We start from the raw sequence: 26,110 nt of genomic DNA, 5'->3' as shown, positions 1-26,110 counted from the left end.
ATCGCAATGGCGAAAAGGGCCGGAGAGAGAGGGCAACCCTGCCGCGTGCCCCTGGACAGAGGGAAGGGCTGTGACAGTCCCCCCCCGAGCTTGACAGCCGTATCAACTTTATTTATTCTTTTTATCATGTGCCATTCATTGGCTGAGCTTATATTATCCAAGTATGTACATTAATTTTCAATAAACATTTTTACTGCTATTACTTTTGTTACTCAGTGGCAAACTGTGACCACCTCATTTAAAGTCCCATGGGCAACTCCTTTTTGTATGAAGACCGCCAGGCAGGTTAATGGTTCTTTTTTTGCCTAAAATGTTATGGATTTTCTGAAATGAAAAGTGCAGAAACCCATAGCAACTAATCCAGTGAAGATGGATTCTGACTTGTTACTATGTCTAACCTTCCTTTATACTAGGTTTTTCTTGCCCTTTTTATTATTGAAGAAGCATGTTTAATATATGTGTTAAATGTTTTCTTTGTACAGGTTTAATAGCACAACCTCTGACAGATGGTATCCATCGCAGATCGATTCCCAGAATTGTCCTGTTGTGTGCGTGTCATGCATGATGTGTAGACTGTTTACCAATGTGATAGATGGTGTGACAGTGTCATTTCAAAGCTGTAGTACAGTCTGAGGACCTAATAGTAGTGTGCCTCTCAGGAGGAAATCATCATGTAATAAACTAGCAGGTAATGATTAAACCATAGTAAACTTTCATCTCAGCTCATGGTAACAAGCCACCACCCACCTGGCTGCAGTTTGCTGTTTTTTTTTTTTTTAAATATAAAACTTATTATGGCCAGCATTTATTACACCGTTGAAGTAACTGCCTGTACATACAACATTATGGGTTTCCAGGGAGGCTGTTGTAGATTTTAATACATATAGCCTGTGTTGTACTGTCATTGGGGAGCATCAGTATGAAACATATATCTAAGCTAAGTAAACTGGATATCCTGAGCTGTATAAGCACGCAGCTGAGAGGTTCTCCTAGGAATTGCTCCATGGTAACTGGACCGAGATAACATTTACTTAGGGGTGGATACATGAGCACTGTTGCATTAGGCGCCTACTCATTCCTTTGCTGTGGAAGAGATGCTAGCAGCAAAATAGGTAAGATGGCCAAATGACTAGTTCTTACATCAAACTATTACACAATGGGGTTTATTTACTAAAGGCAAATTAACTTTGCACTACAAGTGCACTTGGAAGTTCAGTCGCTGTAGATCTGAGGGGGACATGCAAGGAAAATAAAAAACAGCATTTTAGCTTGCACATGATTGGATAGTAAAATCAGCAGAGCTTCCTCTAATTTCAGATCATTTCCCCTCAGATTTACAGTGACTGCGATTCCAAGTGCACTTGTAGTGCAAAGTGTATTTGCCTTTAGTAAATAACCCCCAATGTGCCAATTCTTTTTTACATTATAGAATTCCATATACTAACTAGCAAGACATGAAATACACAAATTTAGTTTAGATCGATGCATGCTATCAAAACAAAAATGTTGAATAATATTGTTAATACTAAAGGATTCTATTGCTAACTAATACAATCATGCATGTGATATTTCTTTTGTTCCATGCTAACAAAATATAAAATGTGCGACTACTGCATGCTGCTAAAGTCATGTTTGTTAAAAGAATAGCACATGCTATCAAAGCACAAAGTAGGTTTAACATTTTTCTGGTAATAAATGCTACTCCTTACTAACAAAATGCATAACTACCTTTATTCATCCCAGTCTCATATAATGGTCTAATGTAAAAAATATCAAATCTGCACTTTTAATCCAGCATTTGTTAATTTACTGCAGCATAGACTGCGTGTATAACATGATCATAACTTTATTATGGCACAGTTAGGTGCAATATGTGGCACGCATTTATTTTGAGTACTGCTTGGACCAGAAGAAGGTAGTGGTTCTTCCAAAAACAGGTCCTGAAAAATGAACTGTAAGTGCAAATATATAAAATAAAAATCACATACTTAGCTTGAATGACTGTAATGAATGCTGCATGGAACTGAATTTAAAGGGGTTGTAAAGGTTTGTTTTTTATTTTCTAAATAGGTTCCTGTAAGCTAGTGCATTGTTGGTTCACTTACCTTTTCCTTCCATTTCCCTTCTAAATGTTTTTTTTCTTTGTCTGAATTTCTCACTTCCTGTTCCTCCTCAGTAAGCTTTCCACCATCATCTGAGTCATTCTGGCTGGGGGTTAGTCAACGTGCTCACCCCCTCCCTTGGGACTACATCCCTGCGTGGAGACACTGTGAACACACCTCCATCCTTATTCCAGGAGTCTTCCTGTGATCTAGCTCTTCAAATTACCGTATTTATCGGTGTATACCGCTCACTTTTATCCCCTTAAAATTAGGGGAAAATTGTGGGTGCGCCATATACGCCGATACCCGCTTCCCGCGCTGTGTTTGACCGCCGCCGCCGACATATATCGAGCGCAGTACACTCGGGTACACTTGGCCAGGCTCGGCTCCGCTCGCGGTCACGCCCTGTGCCGCCTCCTAGCCTATGCGAGAGGAGCCGAGCGTGCCCGAGTGTACTGCGCTCGGTATATGTCGGCGGTGGTGTTCAAACACAGCGCGGGAAGCGGGGATCGGCTCAAAAACAGCGCGGGAGAAGCGGGGAATACACCACCAAGGCCGCAGACGGACGCCGGACCGGACAAGGCCGCCGGGCAAGACACCAACGAGGGGCATTCAAACTGTAAGTACTTTCTTTTTTTTCCTGAAATTTCCCTTCTAGGTTGGGGGTGCGCGCTATACGCCGGTGCGCCCTATATGAAGATAAATACGGCAGATACTTCCACATGAGATACATGTAATGACTGGAATGCCAGGAGGATGCAAAAAAGAGATTCACAGACTTCACTGAAGGCACCACTCCACTGTATACTAGTAATATTTGTAGAAATATGTCAGTCTAATATCAGTTATTTCAAATGCATTATGACGAGTGCGTCATGTCATTAACATGATTAGTTTGCGTTAAGTGACATGAGATGAAGTGGCCTGTGCATTGTATAAACAAGTACAGTAATTACATATAAAACCTGATGAGTTGAACAGTATTTCTGATTTTACAAATCTTTATAGGTTTTTAATTTAACATTCAGATCTGATGCAATGGGGTTTATTTACTAAATGCAAATCCACTTTGCACTACAAGTGCACTTGGAAGCAGTGGCGGCTGGTGCTCCAAATTTTTGAGGGGGCGCAAAAACAAAATGAAAAATTCAGAAAAAGAAACATTAATTGCATCCTCACTGTGCCATCAATTCCAGCCACTGTGCCCCATCAAACGCAGCCACTGTCCCCCATCAAAGCAGCCACTGTGCCCGATCAAATGCAGCCACTGTGCCCGATCAATTGCAACCACTGTGCCATCAAACGCAGCTACTGTGCCATCAAACGCAGCCACTGTGCCCATTAATTGCAGCCACTGTGCCCATCAAACGTAGACACTGTTCCATCAAATGCAGCCACTGTGCCCATTATTTGCAGCCACTGTGCCCATCAGTTGCAGCACCTGTGCCCATCATATGCAGCCTGTGTGACCATCATTTGTATCACTGTGTGCCCATCATATGTAGTCTGTGTGCCCACCAATTGCAGCACTTGTGCCCATAATATGCAACCTGTGTGCCCATCATATGCAGCTTGTGCCCATCACATGTAGCCTGTTTGCCCATCATATGTAGCCTGTGTGCCCGTTATATGCAGCCTATGTGACACATCATATGTAGCCTGTGTGCCCATCATATGTAGCCTGTGTACCCATCATATGTAGCCTGTGTGCCCATCATATGTAGCCTCTGTGACCCCTCGCTTGCCGTCTGACTGGCTCACACTTACCCCATCCTGGTGGCGGGTGATGATGGCGAGTTGTGGGACATACAACAGGTGATTGCGGGGGAGCTCCTGTGTCCTCTGTGGCTCTCTGTCCTTTCTGCTTCCGTTCTTCTGCTCTCTTCCAGTCAGGAGGCCTGTGCCTTCAGCCAATCAGGTGACGGGTATTAAATCCACACCTCCTGATTGGCAGAGAGACGGTTCAGTGTTAGCAAAGCTAATATTAATTTGCTTTGCTAATCCACCTGGGTGAACTGCAAGCACAATGATTTACGCTCGCAGTTCACCTTTTTTGAAGCATATGAGAGCGTATGGCTCTAATCAGGTGCATCAAAAACACCCCCCACCACTATAATTCAGGCGCCCAATGACCGAAAAGGGGCCGGACGCCTGAATAGGGGGTGTCTACAGCGGCCATGGATGGATTCATGCAATGGATGAATCTATCCATACTACACAGAGGGGGTGGTTGGAGAGAGGGGGCAGCACCCGTGCGCCCTTATGGACACACCGCTACTGCTTGGAAGTGCACTTGGAAGGGCAGTTACATTAGATCTAAGGGGAAGATCTGAAATGAGGGGAAGCTCTGCTGATTTTATCATCCAATCATGTACCAGCAAAAATGCTGTTTTTTATTTTCCTTGCATGTCCCCCTCAGATCTACAGCGACTGCACTTCTAAGTGCACTTGTAGTACAAAGTGAATTTGCATTTAGTAAATAAACCCCTATGTGTGCCTATGGGGGAGATTTACTAAAATATTTACTAAAACAGGTGCACACAGAATCTGGTGCAGCTGTGGATAGTAATTAATCAGCTTCTAACTTCAGATTGTTCAAATAAGCTTTAACAATAAGCCCCTGCTCACATCAGCGCAATTTGACTTGTCAAACCGCAGGCTATTGCCAGCAATGGCACTGTCCAAATCGTAGTTCCTGCACTACTTTTGGCAACTTCAGGGGCGATTTCAGTAGACATCTGTGCATGAGCCCACACAGATGTCTTTCAAATCACCCCCGAACTCGCGCTGAAATGCGGGTTTAAGCCCTGGTTCACATTGATACGATTTGACATGCGATTTGGTATGTCAACCGGCGGCATGTGCCAGCAATTGCCGGCAATGGCACCGTTCCTAATCGGTGCGACGCTGCATCTGCGGCGCTGCACTAATTTTAAAAAGTTACGGCGGCGTAGCGTATCTCTGATATAAAAATAATAGTGGCCACACAAAATATTGACACTTTGGGCCCAATTTGGACATTTTCACTTACGAGAGTACTTACTTTTGTTGCCAGTGGTTTAGGCAATTAAGGCTGTGTGTTGAGTAATTTTGAGGGGACAGCAAATATACACTGTTATACAAGCTGTACACTCACTACTTTACATTGTAGCAAAGTGTAATTTCTTCAGTGTTATCACATGAAAAGATATAATAAAATATTTAGTAAAATGTGAGGGGTGTACTCACTTTTGCGAGATATTGTTTATATATATATTTATATACTATATATATATATATATATATATATATATATATATATACACTATGTGTAGCGCCTGTGTACTTTTCAGTACAGAGGTGCTATGTCAAATTTAGTAGGATGGGAGAGTTACTTGCTCTCATCCATGTTGATTTACCTCAATTTAGGTGTTGCCAGCCCTGAACTGTTCCCTGGGTCATTCTGTGCTTCAGAGATGTAGTTACATCTCTGGATGGCAGGTGGTCGCCAGAGAGGTCCAGGCGGAGGGGCCTTTTGCCCAGCAGCCAATCAGAGGAGTGTTTCCCTCGCGGGGCATGCTGGGGGAGGGTATTTCTGTGGCAGACGCCGTTTCTCTGGGATCTTCGCTGGTTCCTAGTTCCAGGTGCGGCACCCACCTTTAGGGTGTGCGCACATCACGGGCCTCTGCGAGATGGCCTACCAGGCCGGGGCTCACGTGCTAAGCGGAGTTCCTGACTCTGGGCCCTCATGGCCCGGAGCAACTAATGCTGCCAAGGGACCCCAGTGACTTACTGGGTCCCTCAACTTTATCAAGAGGATCCCAAGCGAGTTGTGCTGTTCGGTGGGGAGTCGGTCTGAGGAGAGCCCGTAGGCAGGTGATCCAATAGGGCTTAGACCAACCATCTGGGATCTGGGTGACCAGACACTGACAGGTTGTATGCTGCAAACTGTCAGTCGGTGACCCCAAGCTATCCAGTCTATCTGAGGAAGATTCAGGCAAAACTGTGTTTTCTGGGAGGATCCGCTCTATCATCCATATTCATAAGTATTGGGCCTGTGGCAGAGGTCTCACTACAAATCCTAAGTCTAGTTAGAGCCAAGTCTGTGGCAGAGACTTGTTCCTTCCCAGCGGTTCCGAGTGACGCTCTGGCTGCCAGGCTTGTGAGAGGGACCAGTCCAAGGGCACTATACCCACTCCGGCTAGAGTGGCGACGAAGCAAGATTAATTATTGGAGGCAGGACTGCTTCTTCTATCCACAGCCTGAATCTGCAGAGTTCTCTCTTTTTCACCAACCTATACTATCTACCTCAAGTTGACTGTTGGTCATGTTGGGCCAGTAATAAAGCATTGAAAACGTCACCCTGCTATCTGGACATTCCGTTACTGCTTCGCATCAACCTCATCACCCCTAGACACGGTATAGAGGTAACATAATTATGCCGATCCCAAATCTAACCAGCGGCTCCTGAGGGGGTAGCGCTACATATATATAAATGTATATTCTAGTTATATGTGGTGGACTAGTTAAATAAGGGTTCAGGAGGAAGATTAGACTCCAACGTAATGCCTAAGCAGATCTTCAGACCCAGGTACTTAAACGTAGTTGGTTAGCTTTACAGGACCCATCAGCTACTAAATATGAGGTTTTGCTGGACCAACTCTTTAAACAATGGGTTATTTTAACTTACATATTGTGATGTTTTTTAATGCATCTTTTTTTTTTTCTCTGTTAATAATACACTTGGTTTCTTTTACATTCATGCATTCCAAAGGAAACAGAAATTAAAAAAAAATGTTAGATTCCTATTGTTTACAGGAGCTGGATGAAGAAGAGGTATTATGTGTATTGTGTATGTGTGTTTTTAGCTTGTCCTTAGCCTTTCTAGTAAATGCCTGTGTCGTTATATGCACATTTTTTTATTTCTAAACCAGTAAATCCACTAAAATATTTTTTTATTTAATATATAAAAGGGATGGTATGTATTATGACATAAATTGGAAAGTTTCAAAGCAAATGATCTCACATGTCAGAGCATACAGTTTACAGTAGACCTTTACTACAATCAGCATTAACTAGGGATGGGCTCGATCTTCGAGTTAAATGTAAGTTCGACTCGAACATCAGGTGCTTGTTTGTTTGTAGCTGGCCCGCAGTGGAGTGCCCCATAATGCATTGCGAGATCGCAGTGCATTGATGGCTGCTGATTGGCCAAAGCATGCACCTGACCTGTATGCTTTGGCCAATCACAGCGCGATGTGTTGTAAGAACCATGATTGGCCAAAGGCATGGTGCCTTTGGCAAATCATGGCTCAGGGGCTAAGTCCACACCCCACACTATATAAGACTGCTGCTTACACGGCGGCCGTATATAGTGAATAAATTAGGTTAGATTAGAAATTAGATTAGGCAGGTAGTTAGTGTAGTGTGCAATCAGTCAGTGTAGAATATATAATACAGCTCAGAGTATATAGTCTAGTCAGTGTAGTATATATAATACAGTTCAGAGTATATAGTGCAGTCTGTGTAGTATATATAAAATACATTTCAGAGTATATAGAGCAGCCTGTGTAGTATATATAATACAGTGTAGAGTATATAGTGCAGTCTGTGTAGTATATATAATATAGTAGAGAATTTATAGTGCCATCGGTATAGTATATATAATACAGCGCAGAGTATATAGTGCAGTCAGTGTAGTATAAATAAAACAGTGGCGAGTATATAGTGCAGTCAGTGTAGTATATATAATACAGTGGAGAGTATATAGTGGAGTCATTGTAGTATATATAATACAGTGGAGAATATATAGTGCAGACCGTGTACTATATATAATACAGTGGAGAATATATAGTGCCATCAGTATAGTATATGTAGCGCTACCCCCGCAGGAGCCGCTGGTTGTTTGTGGGATCGACGTATTGAGTTACCTTGCAGGGAGTCTAGGGGTGTACTGAGTGAGTTGAGGCAATGAGCGAAGGTCCAGTCATCAATTGGGTTTTCTTCAATGCTTTATTCCAAGGCCCAACATGGCCAACATCAACATAAGACAAGATAGAAAAGGTTGATGAAGTATGAGAACAACTTTAGTATCAGGCCTTGGATATGAAAAGAGCAGTCCTGCTCTTAGTAATAATAAGATCAGTTCGTCGCCACTCCAGCCAGAGTGGGTAAAGTGCCCCCGGACAGACTTCTGTCACAAGCCTGGCAGCCGAAGTGTCACTTGTAAATCGCTGGGAGGAACAGACCTCTGCCACAGGCCTAGCGATTTAGGGTGCAATAATTGGATTGAGCGAATCCTCCCAGTAAAGTTTAGTCAGGGTCACCAGTTGACAGCTGCAACATACCTGCAACATACCCAGCATGCCCAGCGAGGGAAAAACTCCTCTCATTGGCTGCTGGGTAAAAGTGACTCTGCCAGAACCCCTCTAGCGCCAACTCCCGCCCAGAGGTGGAAACGCACCCCTGAGACGCAGACTGACCTACAAGACAGTTCTGAAAGGACAGCAGCCCTGCAATTTAACAAATTGTGAATGGGAGCAAATAACTCTCCCATTCCTGACTAACTTTAACGTAGTGCCTATACTGAAAGTAAGGGGGCGCTACATATATATAATACATTGCCGAGTATATAGTGCAGTCATTGTAGTATATATAATACAGTGGAGAGAATATAGTGCAGTTAGTGTAGTATATATAAAACAGTGCAGGGTATATAGTGCAGTGTAAAGTATATAATACAGTGTATTGAAGTGGTTAAGGGGAACCCTATGACAGAATTAAGCAAAAAAACAGCGTGGCCCCCTGCCCCCCCCAAAAAACATACCAGACCCTTATCCGAGCATGCAGCCTGGCAGGCCATGAGCGAGCACCTCCCCCCTCCTGAACCATACCAGGCCACTTACCACATGTGGAGGGTGCTTTGGGGTGCCCAGGGTTGGGGTCTGCGGGTGGGGGCTTATTGGAATCTGGAAGCTCCCTTTAACAAAGAGCCCCCAGACCCTGCCCCCCTATGTGAATGGGTAGGGGGTACATTGTACCCCCTACCCATTCACCAAAAAAAAGTGTCAAAAAGTAAATACCACAACAGACGGTTTTTGACAATTCCTTTGTAAAAAAAATGATGTACAGCCTTCTTTAATCATGCCGCCCAATGGACCAGATTTTTTTTTTTTTTAAATGGAAAAACTCTGCCTCCATGGGTGGCCTCCTGGCGACTGCTGTCTCTTAGCTTTGACAGCTGTTATATAGGCAAGGGCAGGGCCACCCGGTGACGTAGCTGAGTGACCCCGCCCCCTTTCTGACTTCATGTGAGGTGTCCATTGAATGTCTTCCTGACAGCAGTTCATAGTCCATTTGCCTCAGCAGACTGAAAGATGGGTGTAACACAGGTCAAAGATCCCTTAACCTCCTTAACGGTATTCCCGAATCTGGCTTGGGGTGAATTTTTCATACCAAAAGCAGTATCCCCGAGCCAGACTCGGGATGGCATTGCAGGATACAGGGAGAGTTACTTACCTTGTCCCTGGATCTTGCGATGTGTCCCCGCTGTGTGTGCAAGCTCCTCCGCTTTGTCTCCTCGCTCGATTCACAGCGCCGAGTGCCGAGCTCCATTCCCTGCGACGTTACGACACACATGGATGGAGTTCAGCGCCAAATTAAAAAAGTGAAACACACAATACACATACAGTATACTTTAATCTTACAGATTACAGTACTGTACAAAATAAATACACACCCCCTTTGTCCCTAGTGGTCTGTCCAGTGTCCTGCATGCACTTTTATATTATAAAAACAGTTCTTTCTGCCTGGAAACTGGAGATTGTCCATAGCAACCAAAAAGTGTCCCTTTACATCAAAAGTGCTTTTAGACAGCTAGAAAACAGCGATAATAAATTAGAATCACTTGCAGAATTGAGCGAAAGAGATTTGTGGGGAAATTCGTCATCAAACATAATAATAATGACAGCGACAATTCTGCAACTGAGCAAATTTCAGTGTTTTTGATTTGATTACATTATTAAATAATTTTTATTATAATTACATTATTATTTGTTATAATTATTTATAGTTATTTATTATATTATAATTTATGATTTTGTGTTTCAAACTTTATCATACCTGGGATGTCTACTAGACTCTTGTTTGGACAGATTTAAGTGATTTATTCCTTAGGCCTCGTACACACGACCGGATCTGTCCGCTGAAACCTGTCCGACGGACCGTTTCCAGCGGACAAGGCTGAATTGTCCGTTGGTCCGCTGGCGCGTACACACCAGCGGACAAAAATCCCCTCGGACCAGAACGCGGGCACGTAAACCATGTACGACGTCACTATAAAGGGAAAGACCAAAGTCAACGGCGCCGCCCTCTGTTCTGCTTTTGCTAGTTACGCGTTCCCTCGTGTTAGCGAAGGTTTGGTTAGAGCCGATTCGCGCTTTTCAGTCTCCGCACTTTACAGGTCATATTCTCGGGTTCAGTGTGTGTGCTTGCGGGATCGTAGTTGGCAATCAGGTACAGGCTTTCAGGTCGTTTCTGCTTTAGAGTGGCGTCCTGTCCGCTCGTATCTGTTTGTCGTGCCTCCTGAGGTTTTCCATTTTCTCCTTGATCATGTTGGAATTCCAAGTCTGCATGTATTTTGCTATCTGATCAAGTGCTGCCGTTCTGGTTATTTATAATTTTTGTATTTGCCAAAATAAATGGCTTTTATTCTTTACGTTAACCACTTCCCGACCGCCGCATGTACATATACGTCGGCAGAATGGCACGTAATGGCACGTAAAGGCGTACCTGTACGTCCCTGCCTAGACGTGGGTCAGGGGTCCGATCGGGACCCCCCCGCGCTACATGCGGCGGTCGGGTTCCCTCGGTGAGCGATCCGGGACGTCGCGATTGCTCCCCGGAGCTGAAGAACGGGGAGAGCCGTATGTAAACACGGCTTCCCCGTGCTTCACTATGGCGCTGCATCGATCGAGTGATCCCTTATATAGGGAGACTCGATCGATGATGTCATTCCTACAGCCACACCCCCCTACAGTTGTAAACACACACTAAGTGAACACTAAATCCTACAGCGCCTCCTGTGGTTAACTCCCAAACTGCAACTGTCATTTTCACAATAAAGAATGCAATTTAAATGCATTTTTTGCTGTGAAAATGACAATGGTCCCAAAAATTTGTCAAAATTGTCCGAAGTGTCCTCCATAATGTCGCAGTCACGAAAAAAATTGCTGATCGCCGCCATTAGTAGTAAAAAAAAAAATTAATAAAAATGCAATAAAACTATCCCCTATTTTGTAAACGCTATAAATTTTGCGCAAACCAACCGATAAACGCTTATTGCGATTTTTTTACCAAAAATAGGTAGAAGAATACGTATCGGCCTAAACTGAGGAAAAAAAATGTTATATATGTTTTTGGGGGATATTTATTATAGCAAAAAGTAAAAAATATTGCATTTTTTTTCAAAATTGTCGCTCTATTTTTGTTTATAGCGCAAAAAATAAAAACCGCAAAGGTGATCAAATACCACCAAAAGAAAGCTCTATTTGTGGGGAAAAAAGGACGCCAATTTTGTTTGGGAGCCACGTCGCACGACCGCGCAGTTGTCTGTTAAAGCGACGCAGTGCTGAATTGTAAAAAACCCTTGGGTCATGTAGCAGCATATTGGTCCGGTCCTTAAGTGGTTAAAACCTTGTCTATTGTGTTTTATACTGTGGTGATTAGGCATCAAACATTTAAAAAAATACAATGTGTCATTTACAAAGGACACAAACTCCTTGGGGGGGGGGGACATTTGGTGTGCCAACTTGGTAAACCATAAAAAAAAAAAAAAAAAAACGAAAAACACCCACAAAAAATAATATGTTGACATAACTTGACAACAAAAGAAATCAAAAAAATATAGCAAGTACAAAAAAAAACCACAATGTTGACATAACTTGAAACCAAAAAAAAAAAATATATATATATATATATATATATATATATATATATATATATATATATAAGATCAACATTAACTAAAAAGAACATAAATATATACATGTGGAGGACCAAAAAAAAGATGCAACATCTGGTAGCAAACATTTAAAATATCTTACATCACAAGCAAAAAATGTAACATTTCAGTATGGGACAACTCAGTCTAAATAGCATCAGCAAGAGAACGGGTTTATTCTAGCAAGAGAACGAAGAAAAAAACGAGGCAATAAACGACACAATAGATATTTAAAATGACGAATGTGCCATGTCACAAACAAAGGCGAGTTTTACCTGAACGAGCGCTCCCGTCCCCTCATTTTGTCTGAGCATGCGCGGGTTTTTTGTACGATGCTTTTGTGTACTAACCATCGAACATGTCCGACGGACAGGTTTCCAGCGGACATGTTTCTTAGCATGCTAAGACATTTTTGTCCTCTGGAAAACGGTCGGCTGGACAAATGTCCGCTGGAAAGCGGTCCGATAGGCCGTACACACGACCGAACATGTCCGCTGAAACTGGTCCGCGGACCAGTTTCAGCGGACATGTTCGGTCGTGTGTACAAGGCCTAAGAATTGCAGGCCTACAATACAAAACGCCAAATTTCCATGCAAAATAATTGTACCGCTTTCAGCACCTAAAACCAGAAGGAATCATACCGCCAGGGAGGTTAAACTGGGTGGCTGCAGAATAGGTGCCTCTGTGCCACTGGCCACCAATCTTCCAGAGGTCAGACACAAGGTAGCTCAGCACATTGGGACTTCCCTATCCAGCCTACACTTTTCTTTCAGGTCACCTTGTGGGTCTAAGTTTTTGCACCACAGCCTTGCTCCTCTTATGCTTTTTTCTTGGGCTCACTTTGTGTGCCCTTCCTGTGTTCCATGGGTGGGACTAATGCCGCGTACACGCGATCGGTTCGTCTGATGAAAACGGTCTGATGGACCGTTTTCATCAGACGAACCGATCGTGTGTGGGCCCCATCAGTTTTTTTCCCATCGGTGAAACAACGTAGAACCTGTTTTAAAATTATCTGATGGTTAAAAAACCGATAGAAAAAAACGATCGTCTGTGGGGAAATCCATTGGTTAAAAATCAATGCATGCTCAGAATCAAGTCGACGCATTCTCGGAAGCATTGAATTTCATTTTTCTCAGCACGTTGTAGTGTTTAACGTCACCGCATTCTGACACGATTGTTTTTTTAACTGATGGTGTGTAGGCAAGACTGATGAAAGTCAGCTTCATCGGATATCTGATGAAAAAATCCATCAGACCATTTTCATCGGATGATCCGATCGTGTGTACAGGGCATTCGTCTGGCTGCCACACTCTTCCATCCTCTCTGCCCTCTCCAGCAGGTCTGTTCGCCATCACCAGATAGAGGACAAGGATTACCTGCAATATTGCTGTAATATCATTGTCAAAAGGGGCAGTTGACACATATTACTGTAGCTCATTTACAGTGAGATTTTTTTCTTTCTTTAGAAATATAGAGTAAATATAAGTGCATGAGTCAGCATTGGTATAGTATCATTCAAACATGATTTGGGGCCTTGCACCCTGTGCTTTTCCTTTGCTTGTTATATTACAAAATAATAATAATAGTTTTACAATAGTAGTATAATAGTATTATAACTCTTTCAATTTATATCTTATTCCCATTTTCAATCTAGAAAGCCATGCATGAATTCAATAAGGAATGGAAGCTTTCAGGTATACAGCGGATCTTCTACAATAATCTTGTTGGAGAATGGGGAGGCTTTGGCTCAGAAGTTGGGAAATTCATTTGGCCTACAAGTGTAACAAACACTTTAGATGGTGATCTGGCCATTAAAGATACAGGCAACCACCAAATCCAGATCTTCTCTCTAGAAGGACACCACAAGCAAACATTTTCATATGGGTCTGAAAATACCAAATGTCTTGGAAATGTGGCATGCACAAACGAAGGTCTTCTTCTTGTGTCAAATGGATCTAAGGGTATTAAAGTATTTACTAAGGAAGGGCAAATGATACATCTTTTGAAGTCATCTAAAGCAGATTGGAAACATTCTTATGGGCTGGCTGTAATGCGTTCCAACAGTATTGCAGTGACGGACTGGACAGATGGGGGCAAAGTACACATTGTTAGTGTGGACTGGCGAATGAATGCTGTCTTGAAGACAAATGTTGTTGATGGACTTCAAAGACCGGAATACATTGCAGTTACTAAGGTATGTAAAATAGGACTGGTTTAAGTGAAATTCTAAATAAGCACAGTACAAAGTTACAAACAACTTTTAATGTAATATTGTTGCTGGTATAGAGGCTCGACAAATCTATGTGCAAGCAATATACAGTGCCTTAAAAAAGTATTCATACCTCTTGAAATTTTCCACATTTTGTCATGTTATAAAAAAAAATGTAAATGTATTTTATTGGGATTTCATGTGATAGATAATCACAAAGTGGCACATAATTGGGAAGTGGAAGAAAAATGATAAATTGTCTTTACATTTTTTTACAAAAAAAATCTGAAAAGTGTAGCATGCATTTGTATTCAGCCCCCTTTACTCTGATACCCCTAACCAAAATCTAGTGGAACCAATTACCTTCAGAAGTCACCTAATTAGTAATAAAGTTCACATGTGTGTAATTTAATCTCAGTATACATACAGCTGTTCTGTGAAGCCCTCAGAGGTTTGTTAGAGAAACGTATGCCTCGTACACACGATCGTTTTCCTCGGCAAAAACCATCAAGAAAAATGCTGGCAGAGCTTTTTTGCCAAGAAAAACGGTCGTGGATCTCGACAAGAAAAAAAGAGAACCTGCTCTCTTTTTCCTCATCGGGAGTCTCAATTTCCTCGTGTTTCTTGTCGGGCTGGTTTACGACGAGAAACACGTTCGTGTGTATGCTTAGAAACCCGCGCATGCTCTGAATCAAGTATGAGACGGGAGTGCACCTTCGGTAAAAGTAGCGTTCGTAATGGAGATAGCACATTCGTCATGCTGTAATAGACTGAAAAGCATGAATCGTCTCTCACCAAACTTACTTAACACGTGGTAACATGATATTAGCAAAAGCAGCCCCGAGGGTGGCGCCAGTGGAATCTAACTTCCCCTTTATAGTGCCGTCGTACGTGTTGTATGTCACCGTGTTTGAGAACGACAAGATTTTGTCTCGACAGTGTGTACGCAAAGAAAGCTTGACAATCTCGTCTAGGAAAACAACGTTTCTTTTACAACGAGATTCTCAGTCGTGTGTACAAGGCATTAGTGAACAAACAGTATCATGAAAGCCAAAGAACACACCAGACAGGTCAGGGATAAAGTTGTGGAGAAGTTTAAAGCAGGACTAGGTTATAAAAAAATATTTGTTGAAAGAAAGACATAAAAAGTCACGTTTGTTGTTTGCAAGAAGCTATGTGGGGGAAAGAGCAAACATGTGGAAGAAGGTGCTCTGGTCAGATGAGACCATATTTGAACTTTTTGGCCTAAAAGCAAAACGCTATGTGTAGTGGAAAACTAACACTGCACACCCTTAATGCACCATCCCCACTGTGAAACATAGTGGTGGCAGCATCATGTTGTGGGAATGCTTTTCTTCAACAGGGACAGAGAAGCTGGTCAGAGTTGATGGGAAGATGGATAGAGCCAAATACAGGGGAATCTTAGAAGAAAACTTGTTAGAGTTTGCAAAAGACTTGACACTGGGCAGAGGTTCACCTTTCAGCAAGATGACAACCCTAAACATATAGCCAGAGCTACAATTGAATGGTTTAGATCAAAGCCTAATCATGTGTTAGAATGGCCCAGTCAAAGTCTAAATCTAAAGACCTAAATCCAATAGAGAATATGTAGCAAGGCTTAAAAATTGCTGTTCACAGATGCTCTTCATCCAGTCTGACAGATCTTGAGCTTTTTCTGCAGAGGAATGGACAACAATTTTACTCTCTAGATGTGCAAAGCTGGTAGAGACATACCCAAAAAGACTTTCAGCTGTAGTAAGGTGGTTTAACAAAGTATTGACTTGACGCTGGCCGGAGTGTTCTGGGGTGGGGGGCATACCCCTGTCAGAACATAATAGCTCAGCTGGGGAGATAGATGTACTAACATTGAATTGTTAGTACAGGGGCTCTGAGCTGTCAGTTTTCTTTCGTTCAGCCCACTGGGTTGAAGGAAAAAAAAATAGGTGTGTGCGAGGCTTGTCTCCGGGTCCAAACATACCTTTAGTTCCTCAATTAATTATTTACATGAATGTCAGACATAAATATTAATGGCTTTTAACGAGCTATATCTCTATCTCTATGGTTGGCACCTATACCCCACAGTCACAGGTTTTTAGCTCCAAGGAGTCTCCAAGGGCTATCCGGCTATGGAAATGCTAGGTCAATCAGAATATTGGTAAATTTACAGCTAATACTGTAAATGTTAAGGGGTGCAATATTGGTAACAAAAATGTGGAGTTTATTGGTGCTGGATCTTCCTGACTCAAAAAATGTTGTGCAGAGTTCCAGTTTTCAGCAGTCAAATTGTATATTTTGTGTAATGCAGTGTCCCCTATATATCACAGCTGAGGCTTTATCCACATAAGGCAGTGATTTGGGGAGCTGTTATTCAGCAAATTGGGGGTATGGTAAAGCAGACACTGACCTAAAAGGCACAAGGAAGCATTTCTAAAGTGTATACCCTAATTTCCTGCCTATAAAGTATCAGAGCAGTGCAGTATTCAGCCAGAACTGCAGGTTTTTAGAGAGTCCTGCTGGTATGAGAAGGCAACCTAGGTCCTGTAAAACCAGGCCACGCCCCCAATGAGTTTTGCTCCATCCCCCGGAGCTTTATCGTGATCAAGCTCTGGGGGGCGGAGTGAAACATGTTGTGGAGGCTTATGGGACACTCTTCCTGCCACATTATGACATTTGGAGCTAAGATAAGCTCTGTTCCCGGCCGGCACTTTCAGCAGTTGGCATCAGATGAGGACCCTTCAGAGCCTAAACGGTACCTATACTTTCTATTTGGCTCATTGTGTATTTAATTGCGTGGCTGGAACTCAGCTTTTATTGGCATGCCACACTAATAACAAAAAAACTTTTTAATAAAGATTTAAAAAAAAAAATGCCCATTTCAGAAAGTTAAAGTTATACTAAAGGCTCAATTTTTTCCCTAAAATAAAATACTTACCTGCTCTGTGAAAGGATAATGCACAGGGGAGCCCCTTACCTCCTCTTCTGGAGTCTCTCAACAGAGAAGTCCATTCCTAGTCTCCTGCATGTGCCCCCATAGAAGGCCGTGTGCTTTAGGGAAAAATGTGAGGGTGTGCTCCCAAGCTGGGCTGTGTACGCCCATAGACACACACACAAAGGTTCAGCAACGCTCTTTGTTTCCTGCTCATGAGATTTGACTGACAGCAGCGGGACATTCTGCTTGTGTGTCCTGTGAGAAGAGGAAGAAAGGTGAGCGGAGCTGCAGATTGGCACAGCACTGGATTGAGAGAGGACTCAGGTAAGTGTTTAGGGAGGTGGGGGTGAAGGAAAAGCTAGTGGAAGGTTTTTATCCTAATGCAGAGAATGCATTAAGGCAAAAAAACTTTTGTAAGGCTTAAAGTGTACTAAACCTACAACAGTAAAATCAGTTTGTTTCCACTGTGGAACCTAAGGGGTTATTTCTCTGCATTGTGTAAAAAGGCTGTTTGATCCTCCCCTCTTTTCACAGTCCCTAATCCATCTGCTGATAGGGCCTTGGGGGGGCACTCTGCACATGCTCAGTTTCATGTGTATTGCTAGAGAATTACTTTTTTCTTAGGAGGGTGCATGTGATCAGGACAGGGCTAATCAGCACTGTACAGACAGAGGGTCAGGGGTTATGCAGCCTCATAGGACAGTCAGAGGAGAACGAAAACTCCTCCTACAAGCCTTAACCAGACACTGATAGAAGTCACAAGACTGCTATATAATGATGATGAGAAAAGGTATTTTGCAGTTTATATTTACTAAAATAATTGCATTTCCACGTTCTCTGTACTGTGGGAGACCAGATATAGTGAATGTAGGGTCCTGGGTTTAGTAACACTTTAATGTTTTTTAACCCTAATGCATTCACGGCATTAAGGTAAAAAACTGTCGTACATGTGTCACCACCCCCACCCCCCCCCCCATTTTTCCAAATACCTACCAGCTGTGTTGTTTCCGGCGTTGGCTCTGGGAGTGATCTGCACTGACCCCTGAACTTCCTTCCTATACAGAATACACTGAGGGCAGTGGAGCACTAGATTCCATCTGCTGTAAGTCATATTTTTGGGAGAAGGGAGCAAGGATGTTTGTTGTCGGGCACTGTGTGTCCACGGATGCACACAGCCCCAATCAGTAGTGCGCACCCACTGGTGTCTCTTTGTTCCCTTACAAGGTAAAAGACACACCCACAAACAACACAGGGGGCAAGCAACTTTGGGACCTTCAAGACAGTCTCAAAAGAAACTATTCCAAAATCAAAGATAGGTGATAATTGGCATGTCTAGACTCTCTTTTACAATTGCTTGTCATGGGACCTGGACGATAGTAGAGATTACTGGAGTAGCTATGACTACAACCGTGATTTCCAGCTTCTAGAAGGATCCCACTGGTATGGTATATGCATATGAATGTGCGAAAGTACCTCTGCGCTACCCAATGGTATATGCATAGTCACATTGGCCCAAGCTTGACCAATGTAACTATGTAAATAAATGCCATACCTAGAATTCTTCTTTAAAAGGAATCAAACTGCAGGGCTGCTTATCCTTCCTGGTCCAGCTACGCTCCCTTCCAAAACACGTGGCCCTCTTCCTGTTAGATGTTTTTGTATGTGGAGTCTTACTTCTGGGTCCTTCCTGGGGGAACCCCCTTTTGTGGAGTGCAGCTGAACTGGTGCCAGTGACAATTTCAGTGACCATTAGATAATCTGAATCCAGCCCCCCCCCCCCCATTTGTTCTTGTGTTTACATTTTAGGGGATCATTATAATTTTACATTTATTTATTATTTATGTGTGGGTTCAGAGAAAAACCTTGGACAATAAAGATTGCATTGTGTTTAGAATGCCTTTTATTTCAAATGCACAGACTGTTTTGAACTATACTGCAGCTAAGATCTCTGATCACACGGGCAACCCTAACACAAGTCTCAGGGAAATCCAACGCCATTGTGGGCCAGACGAGTCTTTCAGCATTTGATGTGTTTGGGTAACATAATCTCACATGAGCTGTACTGGGTGCCGTTATACTAATATGTGGTTAGCACTTGGAATTTTCTGTTGTTATTGACTTTGCCAGCTTTGAGTTGCTAGACAAAACACTTGTCAAAACATGTTTTAATAACTTGTTAGTCTATGCAGCATTTTTGTGTAACTGATAAATGTTCTTATTTTATACAATGAGTTGTTGGGATGGGCTGCACAATCTTTTCCTGGCAAGGTGTTTTAATGCCTTATGTGGATATGTTTTCTGATTACCAACAACTGTCAAAAGTTCTGCACTTTCTGCACAGGTTTAAGGAAATTCTAAAACTGATGTTTGTGATTAAAGCCCAATTTCAGCTTTAACAAATACACATTTAATTGCCAAACTGTTTTGAAAATAAAAAAGTATCTGTAGGTGAAATATTCCTCTTTTCTGTGGTGCTGTTCCTGTTCCATACAGACTTCCTGCTCCGTCATTTATTGTTAGTCCTCCTCTGGGTTTAAAGGGGTTGTAAAGGGTTGTTTTTTTATTTTCTAAATAGCTTCCTTAGCTAGTGCATTGTTGGTTCACTTACCTTTTCCTTTGATTTCCCTTTGTTTTCTTTGTCTGAATTTCTCACTTCCTGTTCCTCCTCAGTAAGGTGTTTAATAAGCTGTTCTAAATGACTTTCCACCGCTCAGACGATGGTGGAAAGCTTACAGAGGAGAAACAGGAAGTAAGAAATTCAGACAAAAAAAAAAAACATTTAGAAGGGAAATCGAAGGGAAAGGTAAGTGAACCAACAATACACTAGCTTAAAGGAACCTATTTAGAAAATACAAAATTAACCTTTACAACCCCTTTAATGACCGCCATTCAACACTTCTGATTCAGAGAATCAGTTACGCATAGATATCCCTAAGATCCGACAGGTGTAAGTGTTGGATCTTAGGCTGCAATTCCAGGCTGGCCGCTAGGTGGCGCTTCTGTATTTTTACGCAAGGCATATGCAAATGAGGATTTACGCCGATTCAGAAACGAACGACCGTCCGGGGCTTTTTTTTTACGTTGTTTGCGTTCGGCTTTTTCCGCCGTATAGTTACCCCTGCTATATGAGGGGTAGCTAATGTTAAGTATGGCCGTCGTTCCCGCGCCGAGTTTTGAAATTTTACGTTGTTTGCGTAAGTCATTCGCGAATACGGCTGGATGTAATTTTCACGTCGAAACCAACAACGTCCTTGCGATGTCATTTAGAGCAATGCATACTGGGATATTTTACGGACGGCGCATGCGCCGTTTAAACAAAACGTAAAAAAACGCGGGGTCAAGACATATTTGAATAAAACACGCCCCCTACATCCCCATTTGAATTACGCGGCCTTACGCCAAAGGCACTTGTCACTTTAATGCACACTGGGATATGTACACGGACAGCGCATGCGCCGTTCGTAAAAAACGTCAATCACGTCGGGTCACTGGTCTTTTACATAAAACACGCCCCGCTGTTCCTAATTTGAATTAGGCGCGCTTACGCCGGCCCATTTACGCTACGCCGCCGTAACTTAGGAGGCAAGTGCTTTGTGAATACAGCACTTGCCTCTCTGACTTAAGGCGGCGTATCGCCTTAAGTCACCGCCTGAAAGTTACGCTGCCCTACCTGAATCCAGCTATATGTCCGCCGTCAAAACTTCCTCTGTCCAGAACCAGGACTATCCAAGACTAGCCCCCCCAGTCACCAGCTGTACTTCAGTGTAGGGTAAAAACCAGCAGACTCATTTATTTGAGCACATGTTACACAGATAACCCCCTTCAAGACACCCCTGCCCACCCTTGGAAAACAGGGCGGGTTAAACTGTCCATTGACCATAGATACACAGGTCATGTGGGTTCAAACTTTTCATCAGTAACCAGTCTTATTAGCAGGGGGGGTGCTGGAGGAGTCACACAAAAGTTGCACAAAACCCCCACCCAAAGTGACTCCTGTCACAACAAAAAAATAAAAACACAAGTGAAACCTATAAAGCTCATATACGTGCAAACACCACTATAGTGCTAGTGTTCAGATGTTTAAACATTCAAATATCAAACAGATGTCCATCAAAGGTATATATCCAATTATTCAAGAAAATGTCCATCAAAGGTGAATAATAGTACTTTTTCACTCTCCTCAAATTATAAATGTCCAATTCCTTATTGTGTGCAAGCCATTCACCACCAATCCTTTGCAAAATCCTCCACCATCCAAATTTCGCACTCACCAAATTGACATATAATATGAGTGGAATCATCCAGTCCACCAGAGATTGTGGCCCAGATTCACAGCCGAGATACGACGGAGTATCTCAGATACTCCGTCGTATCTCTCATAGTATCTATGCGACTGATTCATAGAATCAGTTAAGCATAGATAGCCCTCAGATCCGTCAGGTGTAATTGTTTTACACTGTTGGATCTTAGGATGCAATACCGCAGCCGCCGCTGGGGGGAGTTTGCGTCGTAAACCAGCATCGGGTATGCAAATTAGGAGTTACGGCGATCCACGACGTTTTTTTGCGTTCGCTACGTCGCTGCTAGTCTAGTTTCCCGTCGCAAAGTTAGTCGTCGTTTTTGGTGCCCTAATTTTACACAGCACACGTATGTGCTGTATAAAGTATGGCGTTCGTTCCCGCGTCGAAAATTAAAAATGTTTCCTTCTTGCGTAAGACGTCCGGGAATCCAGAAGTACGATATGCACGTCGCCGTTCGAAAAAATGACGTCACTTCGCGCAAAGCACGGCGGGAAATTCAAAAGGGAGCATGCGCAGTAGGTCCGGCGCGGGAGCGCGCCTAATTTAAATGGCACACGCCCCTTTAAATTACTCGGGCTTACGGCGGAGGCCGCCGGCATAGGTTTTCATTGCAAGTGCTTTGTGAATCAGGCACTTGCGATGAAAACTTGCGGCGGTGTAACGTATCTACGATACGTTACGCCACCGCACTTCTACGTGAATCTGGCCCTGTGTGTCCACTTAAATGGGACATCCCCTCACACTCAGTTAGGAAATAAAAGAAATGCTATCATTGTGCAACATGTTTATTCATTAATGCATAAAAACACCCACTTAACCACTAGCCGACCGCGCACCGCCGTTCTACGTCGGCAGGTCGGCTCGGCTGGGCGAGAGCACGTAGTATAACGTCCTCTCTCTCAGCCGCCCCCCGCTCGCCCCCGACTCCCGTGCATGTGCCCAGCGGGCGCGATCGCCGCCGGGCACACGCGATCGCTCGGTACAGAGCGGGGAACAGGAGCTGTGTGTGTAAACACACAGCTCTCGGTCCTGTCAGGGGGGGAAATGCTGATCTTCTGTTCATACAATGTATGAACAGAGGATCAGTGTTTCCCCTAGTGAGGCCACCCCCCCCACAGTTAGAACACACCCAGGCATACTTAACCCCTTCCCCGCCCCCTAGTGTTAACCCCTTCACTGCCAGTGGCATTTTTATAGTAATCCAATGCATTTTTATAGCACTGATCGCTATACAAATGCCAATGGTCCCAAAAATGTGTCAAAAGTGTCCGAAGTGTCCGCCATAATGTCGCAATACCGAAAAAAAATCGCTGATCGCCGCCATTACTAGTAAAAAATATATATTAATAAAAATGACATAAAAATACCCCCTATTTTGTAAACGCTATAACTTTTGCGCAAACCAATCAATAAACGCTTATTGCGATTTTTTTTAACGAAAAATATGTAGAAGAATACGTATCGGCCTAAACTGAGGAAAAAAAATGTTTTTTTATATATTTTTGGGGGATATTTATTATAGCAAAAAGTAAAAAATATTCATTTTTTTCAAAATTGTCGCTCTATTTTTGTTTATAGCGCAAAAAATAAAAAACGCAGAGGTGATCAAATACCACCAAAAGAAAGCTCTATTTGTGGGAAAAAAAGGACGCCAATTTTGTTTGGGAGCCACGTCGCACGACCGCGCAATTGTCTGTTAAAGCGACGCAGTCCCGAATCGCAAAAAGTACACTGGTCTTTGGGCAGCAATATGGTCTGGGGGGTAAGTGGTTAACAAATGCTAACTCACATATAAAAGTGCCTCCGACCAGCACTGAGTGTATCCAGCAATCTGTATTGATGGTTTGCATGCCGTTCCGTGCATAGGAACCGGCGTGCATCTCAAATCTCGCATTCGTGGTACCAAAGGCAGGAAGTAACGTGTGCGTCGCACCACTATGCCTCTATTTAACCAATATATGAGCATGTTTCACACTGTGAAATAGCCATAGTTGTAGCAAACCACACAGTATATTTGACACATCTTTATTTTAGATTTTTGCACCGATGACACATTTTTTATTATTATATTTGTAAAACCTATTAAAAAATAAGTGCTTTTAATCTCACTTTAGACAAAGGGGTTGATTTACTAAAACTGTAGCGTGCGAAATCTGGTGCGACTCTTCATAGAATCCAATCAGCTTCCAGGTTTTATTGCAAAAGCTTAATTGAACAAGCTAAATTTAGAAGCTGTGTGGCTACAGTACACAGCTACACCAGATTTTGCACTTTCCAGTTTTAGTAAATCCTCCCCAGTCTGACAGCATATACAGTATTACTATTTCTGATACATGCCTATTTTAGTAGTCTAAACTTATGGATTGTTACTGCTGCAAGTATACAGTGACAGCACAATAAACGTATTTATGAATGTTGTGTCTTTCAGGATGACGACCTACTAGTAACTGAAGGACAACTCTTTGGACAACACTCGGGTGGTTGCCTTAAAGTTATAGATAATGATCGATCTATTAAAAAAACAATAGGACCGCAATATGGACACAATTTCTGTTTTGTAAACCCATCTGGAGTCTGCGTGGATGGAAATGGCAACTTTTTCATAGCAGATAGATGGAAGAACAACATCACCATGTTCAATCCAAACGCAACTCTGATGGCTACGGTTGTGACACATGACCTAGAAGGTCCTAGCGGAATTACCATTGCAAACAAAGACCTTCTAGTTGTGACAGACTGTTACCATCATACTGTAAAACTATACAAATATAAACAGGGAATACTGCTTTATTAGGAAAAGAAACTATAAAAAAGGTGTGTTGCAGGCAGCATTATTTATTATTAATGTGTACAACACAACATATAATAAAACCAAAAAAGTCACTGCAAAGCAAAAAAAATGTCTGTAATTACCTCTGATATGCCTAAACTGGACCCCTGACAAATTATTTCCATGTCCGTTTTTTGAGCCTAGCTCAGGGGTCTTCAAACTACGGCCCTTCAGTTGTTCAGGAACTACAATTCCTATCATGTCTAGTCATGTCTGTGAATGTCAGAGTTTTACAATGCCTCATGGGATGTGTAGTTCCGCAACAGCTGGAGGGCCGTAGTTTGAGGATCCCCTAGCTTGTTGTCAGTCAATTCTTCTATCCGGTGACCTTTAAAAAGAAACTGACTTGGCAAAAATCATCTTAAGGCTCGTACACACGTACGGGTTTCCTGTCGGGAAAACTGCCATGAGAGCTTTTGGCCGGGAAAACCGTCCGTGCGTATGCTCCATCGAGTTTTCCCAACAGGAAAACTGCTGGGAAAAAAAAAGAGAACCAGCTTTCTTTTTTCCCGCTGGGATTCCCGGCAATTTTTAAGCCGGCAGTTTTCCTATGGGAAACACTCCAATGGAGCATACACACGGCCGGGTTTCCCGACCAAAGCTCTCATGGCAGTTTTCATGTCGGGAAACATGGTTGTGTGTAGGGGGAAAAAGTAACCAAGCAAGGTTCTTGGTTTTCCCCTTGGGTTTCCCGGCGGTAAAAAGTCCGCCGGGAAACCCGTACGTGTGTACTAGGCATAATTAATCTCTGAGTAACACCCAAGCCCATCTCTGGACATAAAACACCCTCCGTTTATTTTATTTTTTTTAAAGTATCCTAGCGAAAAAGAATGTTAAACAGATAAGCAATACATTTCAATATACAAAGGTTGTTAAAAGGAGCAATACAATGCAGAGAAAACAGCTTGAAGAAAGGAGGTATGAGACAATGGAAATAACTACAGACAATGCAGTATCCAATTAGCACATTACTAAAGCAAATCCATGTAATATATTGAGATGTACAGATGTCAGTGAGAACTGAGAAATATCATCATCGCTAGAGTGTCATATTGTGAGTATAATGATTTAAGAAAAAAAGATATTCAGCAGTAGCAACGGTGGGGTGGATTCAGCAAGCAATTACGCCTGCGTATCCATAGATACGCAGCGTAATTGCTAAGTAGCGCCGGCGTATCGACTTTCTGTATTCAGAAAGCTTGATACGCCGACTGTAGCCTAAGATATGACTGGCATAAGGCTCTTATGCCGTCGTATCTTAGGCTGCATTCTTACGCTGGCCGCTAGGTGGCGTTCCCGTAGTGGTCAGCGTAGAGTATGCAAATTGCATACTCACGCCGATTCCCAAACGTACGCACGCCCGGCGTTCGAGTTTTACGTCGTTTGCGTTCGTCGCTTTCTGCGTAAGGCTGCTCCTGCTATTAGGAGGCGCAGCCAATGGTAAGTATACACGTCGTTCCCGCGTCGCGATTTTCGAAATTTACGTTGTTTGCGTAAGTGAATAGTGAATGGCGCTGGACGCCATTTACCTTCACGTCGAAGCAAATGACGTCCTTGCGACGTCATTTACCGCAATGCACGTCGTGAAATTTTCCCGACGGAGCATGCGCAATACGTTTGGCGCGGGAACGTGCCTAATTTAAATGATCCACGCCCCCTACGGGATCATTTAAATTACGCGCGCTTACGCCGGCCACTTTTACGAAACGCCCCCGCAAATTACGGAGGAAATGCTTCGTGAATGAAGCGTAGCCCAAGTA

At 42.9% G+C, this 26,110-nt stretch overlaps 1 protein-coding gene across 1 annotated transcript; it reads left to right on the top strand.

Moving 5' to 3' along the window:
* The first annotated feature begins 814 nt into the window (after window positions 1-814).
* On the top strand, window positions 815-24,528 carry LOC120945366 (E3 ubiquitin-protein ligase TRIM32-like). The gene is made up of 3 exons (XM_040359489.1): window positions 815-1,112; window positions 13,736-14,275; window positions 23,949-24,528. The coding sequence occupies exons 2-3, from the start codon at window positions 13,742-13,744 to the stop codon at window positions 24,312-24,314; spliced, it is 900 nt and encodes a 299-aa protein (XP_040215423.1). The 5' UTR covers window positions 815-1,112; window positions 13,736-13,741; the 3' UTR covers window positions 24,315-24,528.
* Window positions 24,529-26,110: the final 1,582 nt, after the last annotated feature.

The sequence above is a fragment of the Rana temporaria genome, chromosome 1, assembly GCF_905171775.1.
Source record: "Rana temporaria chromosome 1, aRanTem1.1, whole genome shotgun sequence".
Taxonomy (NCBI): Eukaryota; Metazoa; Chordata; class Amphibia; order Anura; family Ranidae; genus Rana; species Rana temporaria.
Note: the sequence above shows the minus strand (reverse complement) of the source record. Positions and strands in the feature narration are given on the sequence as shown.